This window comes from Eutrigla gurnardus, assembly GCF_963514095.1.
Source record: "Eutrigla gurnardus genome assembly, chromosome: 15".
Classification (NCBI taxonomy): Eukaryota; Metazoa; Chordata; class Actinopteri; order Perciformes; family Triglidae; genus Eutrigla; species Eutrigla gurnardus.
In genome coordinates this window covers 1,060,201-1,077,700 of record NC_139938.1, presented here as the reverse complement: position 1 = coordinate 1,077,700, position 17,500 = coordinate 1,060,201, and the positions used below count along the sequence as shown (strand labels likewise).

The window sequence follows — 17,500 nt, the reverse complement described above, 5'->3', positions numbered from 1 at the left end:
TTCAGATTCTGTCTGTTCCATCTTTCCCCACAGTTCCCACGCTCAGATTTGCTTACATGGAGCTGTAATCAAAGGATGATATTACTGTTCAATTTTTGATGGCGAGGGATGAGAGGAACCGTTTCAAATGTCTTGGCTGATGGATTGACATCAGTGGTGTGTTAACAGGAGCTTCTTTAATTTGGCTGCGAGCGCTTTTTTTGTAGAAATGTTAGCTAAGCACCAACTCTGTCTCAGGCAGAACTCATGCCAACACTGAATAGGATGTGTGGAGGCCTGGAGTCCTGGACCACCAAGAGCCCTTCAGGCTCCAGATTCATGTGTCCATACATTTCCTGTAGAGGTCTTTGCATCTGGAATATAAGCACATGCATGGCAAATTGTAACTGACAGGGGCCCCGGGCTCTAAAACAAATGGGGGAGTCCAATTCCAGAAAAAAACTAGGGTCTTGGATACAACTGGCTATTAGTATGATGCTTTAGGCTCCACCAATATTGTAATGGGGCCCTCAGCCTGCGCAGCCACTATTGCTGCTCTCCATTACAGTTTTTTTCAATCGCTAACAAGCACTTACCCATACTTCAGATACTTTTTCTAAACTCTTAACACAGACTCACACCTACAAAACACATTTGGCCAAATGGATAATTTTCTTCTCAAAAACACATTTTGTTAAATATATACTAACTCCATCCATCCATCCATTGGGATCCAGGATCCATATCCTGTATTCAGGGTCACGGGGGGGCTGGAGCCAATCCCAGCTATCATTGGGCGAAGGCAGGGTACACCCTGGACAGGACTATATACTAACTCTTCATTGCAAAATAGAACACATCTTTCTCTGCACACAGTAACTTTACCAAAACACTGGAAATCTGACTCAAAATGAAATTATTCTGTCAAAGAATAACACTTGTTTTCACTTCACAAGGTACATGCAGTCAATCAAAGTACACCTGGGGCCGTTTCACAAAGCAGGTTCAACAAACTCTGAACCTAACCCTGAACTCTGAGTTGACCAACTCTGAGATGGGCAACTCTGAGTTTCGGTTTCAGAACAGTGGTTTTGAATTAGTTCAGTCAACTCTGAGTATGTAAACTCTGAGTTACACGCCTGCCTGCCGACTCTATAAAGCCATCATCAATGGAGCTCCGATACTACGATTCACCATGGCAACAGGGAGAGAATTATTAGATATTACTGAGTGTTTATGTAGAAAACGAGCTCATCCTGAGAAAGCGGAGCAACGTAACTGCAGCAAAGTAGCGATAGTTGGCGTGGGAGACATTTACGGCCCGACTTAATGTGTGTAACTGAAGGAAACAGTCGATTGATCTAAAGGTAATAAGTCTTTATTTTTGGCCTTGCAGAGTGACACTGTGGTGTAATGGTTAGCAAAGCCGCCCACGGTGTAGGCAACAGGGGTTCAACTCCCGTACTTCACAAAGTAGCGCATTGAATAAATTATCATTTCCATTGTGTGTAATCCCCCCAGGCACAGAAAGAAAGTGGCTTCAGTTGAAAATTAAGCGTAAGAATATTGGGCAAATACATTGACTAAGGCATATGGTTTTTTTAAGGCATATTAAACAGTAAATATAAGCAGGTATTTCAACACACAAATGTACTTAAACATTTCATAAATCTCCCGTTCGCAAAAACACTACCTCCGCAAAGAATCTGGTTGCGGATTATGTCCGCGATATGAAATGTTAAAAATGTCGGAGAATATTGTTTAGATAATATCCAATGTGATTGGAAGGAAAGGTAATCAAAATTATCTCCCGACAAAGCTGCTAGAATCACTTTTATTTCCATATCGATTAGGTTGATGATGAAAGGACGGCACATTTTTTCAGAGTTGGTTCAGATTCCGGAAAAAGGCGGAGACATGTAGGGAGAAACTCACGGTTTGTTGAAGCAAACCTGCTAGCGAGCAGGTTAAGTTCACGGAGTATGTTACCCGGGTAACTGACTCAGATTTATGCTGAACTGGCTTTGTGAAACCGAAAAACCAGACTTTCCCTCATCTCAGGGTTAACTAACTCAAGGTTTTCACTAAACCTGCTTTGTGAAACGGACCCCTGCTTTGTGAAAAGGACCCCAGGTTTCAAAATACTGGGTATTGTTGACATTACAAAAACTGCATAGACTTTTATGTTTCGGTTTTACAGGTATTTGCATGCAAAAAATGCAAACCACCGTTTTTACACTACATTTCTTGGTTGGGAACTGTATGTCTACATGTAATGTTCACATTCAAAAGTAAATCATTTCCCCCCTTTACTGTTTACAGGAGGTACAGTAGAAATAGTGTTTACAGTATGATAGATCAGAAAAAGTTTTACAGTATTGCTTACAACAAAATATCCATGAAACACACAAGAGCATTCTGAACAAAACAACAACAGCAAAAAGCCTCTTTTTCTGTTTCTGTTTCCGAAGACATCACTCCTCAAAGTCCACCTTTTACTGTATAAGTGTCAGTGTAATAGAAAAAATAACCCCTGCCACTGAGTCTAAGCCACACTGGAATCAGCTGTGGTTGGCCCAATTTAGCCAACATAAATCAGCTGTCAATTATTCAATTGTTTGTTTACAGTTTTTCTCAATTGTTTACACACAAATACTGGTACTTGAGACACAATGACCACAAAATGTAACTCATGCACCAACCCCCTGAACTAACTCTGCTAAACTGCAAGCACAATTCCTGCTTTACACTCAAATTGCAGTTTTAAAACACACTTTTTTCAAAACACTACACACAATTCTCTGCATTTGGCACAATTTTCATGAAGAAAATCTCTTGTTTTCACAAGGAAGACACTGCCATTCAAAATTCTAAAGTGAATTTCCCTACTATATACTATACTGACTCATCACATGGGCAAACACCTGCAACACAGTTTTACAATTTGCAATCAGAGCATTAGCATAAAAGTGCAACAGGTGAGCTCTTTTGTTTTGGAGCAATGGATGCCAACATTGGCAACAGAGGCAGAGCCAGAGGAGTGAGAGTACGAGGAGGAGCCTAGCATGGATTTGCCATGCTAGGCGATATTTCCCCCACTGCTTGGCCATCGCTTGCATTGCCTGTGATGTGGATGAGGTGCTGTGGCCAGACCGAAACAGAAGAGAGGATGCGGGATAGTTGTTGTTGTTTTGTTTTTTTTGTAACTGTATACAGTAAATTCTTCTGGTTTTGTATGTAGACCACTGTATATGCAACTTTGTGTTGGTTGGGATGAAAACTGTATACATTACAGTATTCTTGTGGGAAAAATAAAATATATAAAAACAATATTCTAAAATATAACACATTTATGTATGTACTGTCTGTAGTGAGTGTAACACTGAACAAAAAAAGGCCTAAGTCATTATGGTAAATGGAGAAGAAGTGTTCATCGTGTTTTACATTGAGCACATGAGTGTTCAATTGGTTCTTATAAATGTCTTTTCATATGATGGTTTGTGTGTCATTTGAAAACAAAATACCATTTTGAGAAGAAATAACATTGTTTTTAATGTAAAGTTTCATTTTGCAGGAGAATTGAGGGGTTTTGCCCATTGTGTGTGTGTTTTTTGATTTGTGTGTAGAGTTCTGAGAGTATGAGGCATGCGTTCAACAATCGAGAAAAACTGTATTATCAGCTGATATATATTGTTTTTGAACTGATATCATTGCGGAAGCAGAGGTTTTTATACTGTATCTAAGGTTTGGAATATTGTTTTTGCTATTGTGGGATGTTGTGTGTTTACATTCGTAAATAATACAAAAACAATCCATAATTTTGTTGGGAGGTATAGCTTGTCTGTTACAGTTTTTTACGATTGTTTACACACTAAAATAAAAATTTCCACACAATTTGCGAAACACCTCCACAGATTTGCACAACATTACACACAATGTCTGCTTCACCCTTTTTGCAAAACATTACACACAGGGATTTGTAAAACGCTACACACATTTTCACACCTTAGACACAGATAAGGATTGTGAGGTTACTTCCTTGTCATTACAAAGCCACGGATTGCCAATGACCACACTAATGAACAAATTGGATAATCACATCCACCAAGTGTGGAAGCACACATGTGCTTATTTGAAAACGCAGCACTCAGGTGTGCTATAAAAGGCAGCAGGTGAGTTCACCTGTCTTCAACAAAAATGGAAGGAGCTAGAAGAAGAAGAAGAAGAGTGAGAATGAGAGGGGGAGCTCAAAGAGGAGATGAAGGCGGTAGAGGAAGAGGAGAAGGTGGTAGAGGAGGAGGCCCAGGTAGAGGAAGAGGAGAAGAAGGAGATAGAGGAAGAGGTAGATAAAAGAAATACTTGAAATATTCAGTCTGCCGCATCAGTAAGTTTATAGTAGGCCTATTTGTGTACATTCTCCCTATATCTCAAACTAATCATGAAGAATGTTATGGGTTTGTCACTATTTTTTTTAGATCTAAATGATCCCTTACATAACAATGTCTTGCCAAAAATCTAGCACATGCTATTTCCTAAAAAATTTTTTTTTTACAAATGTGTTTTTTATTTATCACAGCAGTATGAAACTGGCTGCAATAGTGTCTGATCATTGAGGACTGTGTTGGTTAAATGAAAACTAATAGCATTTTCACAAATATGTGTATATGTTTTGACTGAAGTGTGTATGTTTTGACTGAAGTGAGTCATTTTGCAAACAATCTAGGAATTATGCAAATGGAGTTTGGTGTTTGGATAATTGTGATTATATTCTGAAAAAAAGAACCCGGTTTTCTAAATTGCATGTAAACAATTGAAAAAAACTGTAAGAAAATGTAAGCATTGTGGAAATGTGTTCACTGACTGCATATTGTGTGAAAACGACATGAAATGTGTGAATGGTATGGCCACAGAAGATCGATGCTGTGCTAATTGTGTTTAGAGTTGTAACAACTGGTTGGACAAACGCTTGTTAGCGACTGCAAAAAACTTTAATGCCGCAAAGCTCTAAGCCAGATTCTGAGGACCATGTTTGGTTGTCGTTTCTACAAATGAGGGGCTCAGTCTACATCTCGGCTCATACTGGGGCCCCATGTGGAACATCCTTGCCCTAAGGGGCCCCTGGTGGGACAGCCCAAGCTTAAACATAGGACAGATTTTTAAAATGTGAGTCTTTAAAACATCTTTACTACTTCTTCACACAACCTCATCATTTATCAATTGTTTGAACCCATTATTATTATTTTACAGATGTCAAACTTGCAAGAAAAAGTGGTTTTAATACAGTACTTCTGAAATTAGACACTATTGGCCACTTGGGCTATATAAACGAGAATGCAGCCAAAAGTCACGCATCAGAGCTGCCACAACTTGTGGTGCCGCTGCGCTAAATGTGCGATGAAGGAGTTTGAAAGAGGCCGATTTCTTTTCAATGAAGTTGCTGAATCCAACATTACAGGGGGAGGGACACAAGCGTGTGTAACGTAACAGCATGCTTTGGGCCACATATGGACGTGGTAGTCTACCCTGGGTAGAGCTGGAGACATATCTCAGGATCCCGAAAAGAAACTGGAAAAAACAACCAAAGCTGGCGTGTTTTTACCCTGAAATGTTTCTCTAAAACATCACTGTTAGTTACAGTTTTTCTCGATCGTTTACACACATTTTCTGAAAGCATGCCTCATACTCTCAGAACTCTACACACAAATCAAAAAAACACACACACAATGGGCAAAACCCCTCAATTCTCCTGCAAAATGAAACTTTACATTCAAAACAATGTTATTTCTTCTCAAAATGGTATTTTGTTTTCAAATGACACACACAAACCATCATATGAATAGACATTTATAAGAACCAATTGAACACTGATGTGCTCAATGTAAAACACGATGAACACTCTCCATTTGCCATAATGACTTAGGCCTTTTTTTGTTCAGTGTTACACTCGCTACAGACAGTACATACATAAATGTGTTGTAAAATATTTTAGAATATTGTTTTTATATATTTTATTTTTCCCACAAGAATACTGTAATGTACACAGTGTTCATCCAAACCAACACAAAGCATATACATTGCATATACAGTGGTCTACATACAAAACCAGAAGAATTTACTGTATACAGTTACAAAAAAAACAAAACAACAACAACTATCCCGCATCCTCTCTTCTGTTTCGGTCTGGCCACAGCACCTCATCCACATCACAGGCAATGCAAGCGATGGCTGAGCAGCGGGGGAAATATCGCCTAGCATGGCAAATCCATGCTAGGCTCCTCCTCGTACTCTCAATCCTCTGGCTCTGCCTCTGTTGCCAATGTTGGCATCCATTGCTCCAAAACAGAAGAGCTCACCTGTTGCACTTTTATGCTAATGCTCTGATTGCAAATTGTAAAACTGTGTTGCAGGTGTTTTCCCATGTGATGAGTCAGTGTGCATAGTAGGGAAATTAACTTTAGAATTTTGAATGGCAGTGTCTTCCTTGTGAAAACAAGAGATTTTCTTCATGAAAATTGTGCCAAATGCAGAGAATTGTGTGTAGTGTTTTGAAAAAAGTGTGTTTTAAAACTGCAATTTGAGTGTAAAGCAGGAATTGTGCTTGCAGTTTAGCAGAGTAAGTTCAGGGTGTTGTTGCATGAGTTACATGTTGTGGTCATTGTGTCTCAAGTACCAGTATTTGTGTGTAAACAATTGAGAAAAACTGTAAGTCTTTTTGGGAAAAATCACGTGACAGAACCTGGAATTGTAATTCCACATTTGGCCACTGGGCAAAATTAGCTTCAAACCTCGGCACACTCTTTAGGGGGCTTGTGCTAATGGATATGCTGCAAACAAAAAATAAAAGGAGAGTTGTGATTTGGGTTTGGATGGGAATCTTGCTTGAAATGGTGCAGCAGTACAGTACAGTTTGTCAATGTACTTATTTTTTGTGTGAAATAAATAAATAGCTTTGAGTGCTCAGTGCATTCTGGGTGTTGTAGGCTTTCTATGAGCTAAAGGGAATGTACTGGTTATGTGACACCAATTTCAGAAATAGTTGCTCCCTTCTACAGCACAGGCTGTCTATTTGATGTAAAGACCATCTTCCCGGCGGTGGAATACGTCTTTGCTCCAGGGACAAATGCGGGATATACAAAGTGATACAGTGGCTGGAAAGTAGGGACGCTTATCATTACATATTAAACGTGTTAATATTGTAAATAACTGCCTCATTGTAACTCATTCGTTCATTGCTTATATGTGACGGGTAAATTGACACCTGCAGAAGGTAAATACCTCCCTCTGTATGGTTTTTGTACTGCTTCATCAAGATATATCTGTTAAAGTCAGATGCTAATCGCGATTAGCACGCTAGCGATGTTTAGCATCTTATTTCGACGTAGTAGCGGTGAATGTTGCATTGTGTTGCTAGCTTGTACTAACATTGTCGTGTTTAAAGCTCTAACGAACTCGCCGTGAGACGTAAAGGAGCTCTGGGAGCACAGTGGCCGGAGAAAACGGTCATTTAATGGTTACACTTGAATTAGGACCGCGGCACTGAGCCGGGCCGTGAACATCCGGGCGCCTTTATCATGAACTCATCACAGATTAAACCACCACGAACGAGTCATTGATAGCGCTAATATTTAAACATATACAAACGTCTCCACAACAAACAATAAAAACGTTTTTTTAATGCTGTGTTAAATTTCCAATGCGATAGGTTCAAAAGTGTGTGTAGCCTATATACACAGTGGCGGATTTAGCAATTTGGGGGCCCAAGGCGAACTATGCTGAGGGGCCTCCACATCCGTTCTTTTAACACAAAAAAATAGGAAGGGCCACCCCAAAGGCACATGTCAGTACTTGCACTAAATGAAGAGTGAAAGCAATGTGAGAATTAAGTTTCAAATATAAGTAATTAATTAAGTATAATGTATTTATAAAGCACATTTAAATACAGTTTCCACTGACCAAAGTGTACATAGAGCAAAAGCAGATAAAAGGAGATGTATATAATTCTTCATCTCCTTTGCTGTATACTAACCTATAAATGCCAACTGCAGTGATGCATTAATAGAAATAAACAGGAAACAACAACTCAACAATGACTACATTAACAATGAAAACAAAACACCTGGAGTCATTTCAATATTTTTGATCAGATATAAATGCAGGGAACAACAAGCAGCAGTTACACAGCGGACCAGAGTGAGTCAATGAAGCGATGTATAGTTTAAAATGAGACTATATTTATGTAGAATGAAAACAAATTGGTTTGGCATATTGGTTGTTAAGTCTGGGGCTGATCATTGGCACAAGTTGCTGCATGTTGGTTTGAGTTGTTGCGATTTCACAAGGCTTAATGACCTTCATTTACAAATTCCAACTGCCGTTCAGCTGATGGCAGCAGGTAGTGTGAGCATCCAGCTGAAGATCAGAGAGGACAGTGAAACTTCCTCATCCCTCCCCAGGATAAGTGAGCCTGTCACACGAGGAGACTTTGCTGGAGTTCAGAGCGACAGATCAAACTGACTGGAATAGACCAAAGACAGACGGGGCGTGAGTATTGATTGATAGATAGTTTAGCGGTGTGTGACTTGCGCTTTCACTTTAATCTGAGCTTCATGGAAGAAGCAGGAAGATTGTAGAATGGAAGCAGGTAGACCCTTCAGCTGAAAAGCTTTGTGAGGAGCAGAAAGAGTGGCCACTGCTTTCTGAATATACCATTAGAACCGAGGAGCATGTGAGTAGAGATGTTGTTTGTGTTGGGTTCTTTCTAAATCGCGTGTGAACAAGGTGTTCACAGTTTGGTAGATGTAGAGTAGAGTGCCGTTGTCTGGACATGCAAATATGCATTTATGCATCCATGTACTGATGCAGATGATGACTGGCCGTCCAACGGAGGGTCAATATGTCAAAGTAATGGAGTTAGGTATTATATAATTTGAATTTAAAGCATACGGTTGGTGATTCAAAAAAAATATTTTTCTTGTTGACAATGAATTGATCCTAACGAGTATTGTCTGTTTAACCAAAGCATGCACTTGCTTATTACATAAGTGGAAACTGTAGTTCATTTTGGATTAATTAATTAATTAATATATATATATATATATATATATGGGATTAATCCAAAAAGCCTTGAATGGTGCTCTCGCCAAAAACATAATCTTAAAATATATATATTGCGCCATTCAAGCCTTTTTATTATTTTATACAGACAGTGTGGAAACAGGGAGAAAGAGGGAGAAGAACATTGTGGGAAACTAATCCCGGGCCGGGAGTCGAACCTGGGATTGTCGCGTCCAGGATGTTGAGCCTCTGTATATGGGGCGGCTGCCCTAACCAGTGCGCCACCGGCCACCCCAATCTCACATATATTTACTCCCTGAGAGCACCAAATGTGTGTTAATCTGCAGTCAAAAAGTCCAAATAAATTCACAATTTACTCCTGTTTCACTAACGGTTGCTAAAGACCTTCTTCACGGGGGAGTCCTTGTTAGGGCTGGGTATCGCCGCTGATTTCTCGAATCGATTTGATTTAATCTCCGATTCAGTATCGATTCGGTTTGGGATATTTCATATTTTTTTAATCTAAAATGCATCCACACATCTGCCTTTAGGCTTGGCGGTGCCATCAGTGGAACAGCTCTCACGTGGCCAGATCTCGTTGTGCGAAGAACCAAAGGCTGGCCACCCGAGATTAGCGGCAAGACTTCACGCTTCCACAGGAAAAGGCATATATATTAAAAGATCCTGGGATTTTATTAATCGATATCAGAACATTCAAATGAAGATCGATTTTAATCAGAAAATCAATTAATGGAACCCAGCCCTAGTACTGGTATATTCGGCAGGTGTTAAAATATCACAGCAGTGACAACAACATTACGGACACAATATATTTTCTGCTATTTATAATAGAGTAATCAACAAAGAGGTGGCAGCCGTACTTGAAACCTGTCGAGGGAAGGGGCTATTTGTTGGATTTGAGCTCTGTTTTTATTTTGTTTTGTTGTCTATGACCTAACAATGTGTTTTCTTCCTCCTCTCTGTCTCTCTGAACAGCCGATTATTTATGAAGGCCAAGACAAGAACCCAGAGATGTGCAGAGTGCTGCTGACACATGAGATCATGTGCAGGTGAGAACGAGTGCATCAGATCGATTTCTCCTCATCAAATCTCCCTCCTCTCCAAATTATCTTTAAAATTGGGTTCAAGTCCTACTTTTGCTTCCATCCTCTCCCCTTCTCTTTCCTTCTGCAACACACTTTGTTCATATACAGAAAGTTCTCCACCAATCAACTCTCTGTATTCAATACATTTCTTATTTTGTCACCCTCATTAACCCCCCCACGCATGCATACCCAGACACATACATCCACATGAAGCCGTGGTGGTTGAAGAAGATGAGTTTTAGCTATCGGAGTCATTGCTTTAATTATAACCTAAAGATGAATTTCTTTGGAAGTAGGTTGGGAGGAAAGAGATCTATTTATGGAGGCATTTTACCAACCTATCCTATACAATAGAAAATGTGTGTGTGTGTGTGTGTGTGTGTGTGTCTGTGACGCCTGGTTAATTAGGACACAGAGAAACTCATTAGTCAATCTGAACCCTCCTGTTGTTTCATGGCTAACAAATGGGCCTTCCTCCACAATCTGACTATAAAATATAGGCAAGGTCTCTCTCTCTCTCTCTCTCTCTCTCTCTCTCTCTCTCTCTCTCTCTCTCTCTCTCTCTCTCTCTCTCTCTCTCTCTCACGCACACACACCACACGCACACACGCACACACACACACACACACACACACACACACACACACACAATATGCGCATTTACACAAAGAAGTATGCATAAGCACGCTCTCTCGTGCACACCATAGTTATAAAAATTCTAATTTAGCACATGAATTAAGTTGTTCTTATTCCCTGACCTTGTCACTGAACAACTTTAACTGTAACAATATAAATTGGGGTTCATCTATATGCACAAGCAGGGATTTTAGCCATGAAATCAGGCACACTAATATTTTATTCTATAGCTTGCTGCATATACTGTAGGCAGCTCAGCTGCAGAGCTTTGTGAAGAACCCTTTGAAATTTATAAATAAATACAGATTTTATCGTAAAATGATTGTGGTTCATCATGCAGGGAATGCTTTGTGGACATGAATAAACTTCGCTGTATAACATGTACAGAGCACATGAACTTGTAGAGTAAAAAGGCCTCCGAAATTCAAGCTTATTTTCTGGGGTAGCAGCAGTGCAGCAGCATTGCACGAAGTCTGACTTCTGCAACGAGTGTCAACACTGGCTGTTCTGCAGGAGCCGCTGAGGTCAAACTTAGGACTGTTGCCTCGTGTTCTTACATGCTGATTCTGCAGCGGGAGCCTCACACACACAACACTCACAAAAAGCTCAGCCTGTCCATTAATCAGTGTGGCACATTGTCATGGTGGTGCTATTAGCCATATGCTCCCAGCCAATCTGCCACCACAGAGAGCTGCGTCTCAAACCTGGTTGGAGCTCTGGCATGAATACAGGAGAGGTTTCACTCCATAATGGATGATAGATGTAGCTGAACCTTTATATCCCATATTTAGGGCAAATGTTGATTTAAATTAAGCTCCTTCTACTTATTCCAAACCTCTATTGTTTCTACAAGATGTTTACGCTGAGTGATCTATTCAATCAGAAAGTTTTCCGTCTAGAAAACATTCTAGATATTCTGTGCAGAATTTTGTAGACAATTCAGCCTAAGATTCCGTTTTTTTTTGGAATCTCCTATCTAATAAATGTCAGAAAATTATTCCCAGAGCCCAATAAGGTAATCTTCAAATGGCTTGTTAAATGTATTTAGTTTACCACGAAACAAACCAGAGAACAAAGCACTTGACTTATTTTTCAAAAAGCCATTGTAAACAATTATTACTTACATTTTCACATATAGAACCGGTGAAAATGGCATCTCCAATTCGCTACTAAGACTCTATTGTTTAAAGTGTGTGTGTGTGTGTGTGTGCGTGTGAGTGGAGGGGAGATGCAGGGGGAGAGAGCAGATGATTAGATCGCCAGGATCCACAGCAATAAGTGCTACATTACTCCTGTCCCACCCCTCGTTTTCCTTCCCACTATCCCTCCATTTATAACATCTTCCACTCTGCTCCCTGTCTCCTCTACCTCTACTGTCCTCCCTTAATCGCCCCCCCTCCCCACCCCCACCGGCCTTGCCCTCACCCGTCCTTCCCTTTACTCCAAGCCCTCCCTCCTCGGGCTTTGCTTTCTTCTTGCTCCCCATTTCCCCATTCCCCTATCTCCATTCTTCCTCCTGTGTAACTCGCTGGTGCTGCGGCCGTGTAGTGACCCAGTTCATGGAGCAGCAGAAAGGAAATGAAAGCGAGGCAGAGCAGCAGATAGTGGAGACAATGTGGAAGGTGTAACGTGTCAGTCTCTTTTTCCCCCCCTCTGCCATCTGTGACGTGGGAAACCTGAGATGTCTCCCCTTCCTCTTCTTCCCACCCAAACCTCTCCCTTCCCCTCGCTCTCACTCTCTTGTTTTAGCTTTCCCTCCCACACTCACCCTTTCATCCCCCCCCCCTGGCTTTACCCTGCCCATCCTGCTTACACCTTTATGCATAATTGATGTACGCAAGAAAGCTTTGACAGACTAGCAGTACATGTGTGAATTTTGGATCGGATGCCAGTTTTCTTTGTGTGTGTGTGTGTGTGTGTGTGTGTGTGTGTGTGTGTGCGCGCGCGCGCGTATCACACCCTCTCCTCTTCTAAGCCTCAGGCCTCTTCAATCCTCCTTATCTGCATGTCAGTTCGATTAGGATGGAGCGGAAGTTGTCATATCGTGTTTTAAAAGTTCAATAGCCTCTTGACTGAAAATCATTAAGTGAATCTTTAGGGGTTCAATTGTTACATACAACCAACAGAAGATTTGTTGACTTATCTGTCCACCCCGACCTCCTCCCTATGTGACTCTATAATAACGTCACCTTCCCTCCTCCCCAAGGATGAGAGTCATAATCATGGCCGCTGCAGGGCTTTTGTCTCTTGAATGTCATTTTGGGGAAGTTGCTGCAAACAGCTGATTGTGTAGTTTTTCTTCGGAGGACAGCTCCTTGATTGATGATTGGTCGGGGCATCTGGACAAAGGATGGTTGGAATCTGGGGTGCACCTTATCCTGGCAGGTGTGATTAGAAGCAGCTGGAGGTGTATCTCTTCACACCTTTCACAGGGAAAACTGTGGCCGTTAGCAGCAATGGGCAGTGCAGCAAGAACCACTGAAAAGCGATCCACTGACCAGAGCTGCAAAATGACACAGTACACCAGCAGTTTAGTCCCCTAAAACTGAGCGTATTGCTATCAGATCCTGTTCTACCCACACTTCCCATGTCATATAAGCCTATTTTAATTTGTGCTGTCAGTGTAGAACTGCCAAACTTTCTGTAAAGCTCTGCTTTAGACAGATTTGCTCAATTTCTCTGAATTTTGCATTAAGTTCAGGCAAAGCTCAACACAGACAAAAAGCAGATGATATGCTGTAACTCTCCCATTTAAACATCTAAATCTGAACTCCTGTATAAAGTACTGTATGTTCCCTGTGTCTGACTCCTTTCTCACTACTTCCCCTCACCGTGCCTTCTTCTCCCGTCTCCTTGTAGTCGGTGCTGTGACAAGAAGAGCTGCGGAAACCGTAATGAGACACCCTCAGACCCTGTTATCATCGACAGGTACTGTCTCTCACTCCATGTCTATCTTTGTCTCTCCTACAGACACACACACTTTCACTCACACTCACACACACATGCTGGATGATGGACTGCGTTGACCCGTTTGAATTGCGGCGTGTAACGGGATGCTTGTGTGTTTATTTCACTCCCGAAATAGAAGCTCCTTTGATAGAATCGATGGCTTCGGCTGGAAGACACATTGGAACATTTGAGGGCAGAGCTTTGCCTTTATGAGTCAACCAGCAGGACTCATCAGAGCTGGTTAATGCTGAAAGTGTCAGGAATTCAAGGCATCATTTACATCTGCACGCCCACTTCAGTAATATAGTCGTTGACCTGTGCAGAGGGGACATCAGCTGTTCAGTTACTACCTCATATCTGAGGCAGATTCAGGCTCATGCACACACACACACACACACACACACACACACACACACACACACACACACACACACACACACACACACACACACACAGACGCACATCTTCAGACCTGAATGAACAAACACTGCTCAGACGAGTGTGTGTTTCCTCTACGTACTGCAAAATACCGAGCTGTTTACTAGCAGAAGCTGTCTGTTGTTTTCACTGCCACTCTTTTTCCTGTCTGTCTGTCTGTTGCTCTCTTTCTTCCTGTCGAGGTGGAGGACTGAAGTTATCCCCCCCCCCCTCCTGTCTCAGTCTCTGTCTCTCCTGCAGCAGCACAGCAAAATGGGTCATGAGCAAAGAAAAAAGTGACAGAGAAAAACTAAAATGAGATCCAACGTCATTTTAATGTGATTTCTTCATGGCAGTTGTTTTAACTGTGTGTGAGCAGGTTTCTCTCCGTGTGCACGCCCATGTCTGTGTTTTAAAGAGTAATTCACAGGGACTGGAGTGAGAGATTGCTGATTCCCACCACATTATCAGAGAATCCAGTGATAATTTTTTTTTTTTTTATGTAACCACCGTAACCCGCCATAGAGGTTTCCTACATTTCCCCTACTCTTATCTAGAGATAATTTTCCAGGACATTTTGAGTCATGACTTAGCTGATTTAGACTCTATTGTGTTCCTCTCTGTGGAAGTCTGATTTGAAAGACGTGCAGTCTGAGGCTATAACTCATCTATGACATCATCTTAGTTAGAAATAATGACAAATTGAAATAACTATGAAATCTATACCTTTACTATGTTTACACGCATGCACACTGAGTCATCAGATTAAGACACTAGTTTGATGTAATTACACAGCGGTATCCCCATAAGCAGAATTCTTAATTACATTTTCTGAGAAATTTGAGTTGTTGAGTGTGAATTTGTTGTGTATCACAATATCTATATATCTATAATATATATATCAATATGATTTCGATATTGAATTATCACCCAGCCCTACAACAAACGATGCGTATCGGTCTATAACTGGTATTTTCAAGGTATAAAGGACTGCCGTTGCTTTCAGTGATAACATGGCTTACAAACCACATTTAGCAAACTCAAATTACATTGTAGTCAAGATGTTAAAGTGTCTTGAGAGTGGAGGAGGTACAAGGTTTAAAATTAGAGGCAATTATTTGGGACAGTTTTGACAGTTGAGGCAGCTAAATGTGTATTGTGTTTTGTTGTTTTGTCTTCCCTCAAAGACCACAAAGGAAACACATGTTTTAGGCAGCATAACATTTTCATGTTCTTTAATCTAGGGGCAAATATTCAGGAATTGATGTTGTATGTATTTTTTTTTTTTCAAATCAAATGTTATCAAGACAAATATCGCACTAGGTGTGTGTATTTTATTTATGTATCATTTTAACTCACTCTTAAAACAAAAATGATCATCTTATCTTGACCCCAAATAAATGCCTATCTTTTTTCTTCATGTATGATAATAAACTCTCCTCTCCTCTCCTCTCCTCTCCTCTCCTCTCCTCTCCGCTCCTCTCCTCTCCTCTCCTCCCCCCTCCTCTCCTCTCCGCTCCTCTCCTCCCCCCTCTTCTCCTCCCCCTTCCTCTTCTCTCTTCTCCCCTCCCCTCCTCTCCTCAAGTCAAACACCTTCATTCTTACTTTTAACTTCAACGATTCGGCTCTCCTTTCGCTCACCTCCCCCATTTATTGTTGTTTTTAGAGAAATCTTATGAAGTTTATAAACACTTTTGTCTCAAAGTAAGCTTTGACAGAGCTATTCCAAACAGCTAAATCTCAGTTTGTTTGTGTACGTGTCCTATGTAAGACACACATGCAAAATGGTTCATGATCGACAGCAACACATAATTGTGTCATTTGTGCGTGCACAGGACATTATTGTATGTTTACACCACAGTCATATTCTTCTATCTCAGACATCTACACCCCATGCCTAGAAGGGGTGCGTGTGTGTGTGTCATGTGTGTGTGCGTGTGTTTGTGTGTGTGTGTGTGTGTCTTTTATGTCTGGAGGAGAGGAGCAGAGTCAGTTGTGGGAGATGTCAGGGAACTTGGTCAGGATGGAATGTCAAGGTTACCGTGGATACCGTGGGATACTTCCTGTACCCCCCTCCCTCCACTCTGCAGTTCACAGCCCTCAGTTTAACATCTGGAAGTCTGCTGCCTGACCCAAACATGTGGAGAGAGAAACAAAGTCAAAATAAGAGCTTTGCCTGTCACTGCTTGTAAACAGGCAAAGTCCAACTGAAACACAGTTAGTCATCCCTATATTAGTCATCCATATATATATATAAATATAAATAAAAAGGAAGAAAAATAAGATCTTTGGCAGAAAATGCTCCTTTTCCTCTCAGTGGCTGGAGGCGAGTGTGGATGTCTGTGTGAGATTGACAGCCGCTAAGAGGCTGAGCTCCGGCAGGGGAACCACAGACAAAGTGAACAAACTTGCGCTGTAGTTTACAAGCCATGGGCAGACAGTGTGTTGTTAGCAGTGGTATTGAAGAGTAAGAACCAGCATCTGAATGAACCGAAGCAGCATTCACAGGTATGTTTACGCTTTTGAAATGTGTTTTGGCTGAGCAGCTAATTGGCGATCTTGCCTGCAAGCTGACGTTAGCAGTGCACTTAGCCTGTGGGCTGTGGTTAGCATGTCAGGTTTTACTAGACTCAAACATTTCTGCAAAGTCAAATGAATAAAAAGTGTGTATCTTGGCCATAGTTTAGGTATGATATCCTAAGGCACCGCACTTGTCTCTTCTGATTGGCTCTCCATGTCAACTAGATTGCTGATCACATTGGACAGCTGGAGGCGGTACCAGCGTCTGGGATAAAAGTAGCTCACATTCAGCACCAGAGATCGAATCAGTCAACAGAAACACGTTGCTCTGCACAGCATTGCTCAAGTGGGATGCCAATGAGGGATTGTGTTCTTGTAGCTGCACTAATGATTCCCATTGGCTGTTATTGCACAGAAACAGAGGAGAGTTATTGCAGTAAACAGTGAAAAGGGACCGCAGTGCACGGAAAAGTGCATGAACAGATTTGTCTTTAAGTAGCCTACCTTTTTCCATCCTCTCCAAAATCAACAGGAAATACATCAATTTAAGAAAATATTATGATGGCAAAATGCGATTTTAATTGTGACATCATATACTGTAAAAAGCAATGCTCCCAGTGTTTGACGTGCTTTAAATAATTCAAACTAGAGCCCGACCAATAAAGGATTTTGAAGGCCGATACCGAATGTTTATTGACTTAAAAATCCGATATTCCGATATATCGGCCGATATTTTTTTTTTATTTCAGAAACGCGTTACAAAACATTAACAGATTTCCCTAACATTAGTTATTTTAATTATTTATGAGTCTTCACTTAAATAATATGATAATGCAGTA

General features: G+C 41.0%; 1 protein-coding gene across 4 annotated transcripts in view; it reads left to right on the top strand.

Annotated features, from left to right (window-relative positions):
* The window catches only part of LOC311025381 (transcription factor COE1), a 98,060-nt gene that overhangs the window by 6,668 nt on the left and 73,892 nt on the right, over positions 1–17,500 (top strand). For all 4 annotated transcript variants that reach the window (XM_084028241.1, XM_084028239.1, XM_084028240.1 and 1 more), the window contains exons 5-6: positions 10,030–10,103; positions 13,635–13,703. In XM_084028241.1, coding sequence (XP_083884367.1) covers positions 10,030–10,103; positions 13,635–13,703 — 143 coding nt within the window. The remainder of the gene's footprint in view (positions 1–10,029; positions 10,104–13,634; positions 13,704–17,500) is intronic.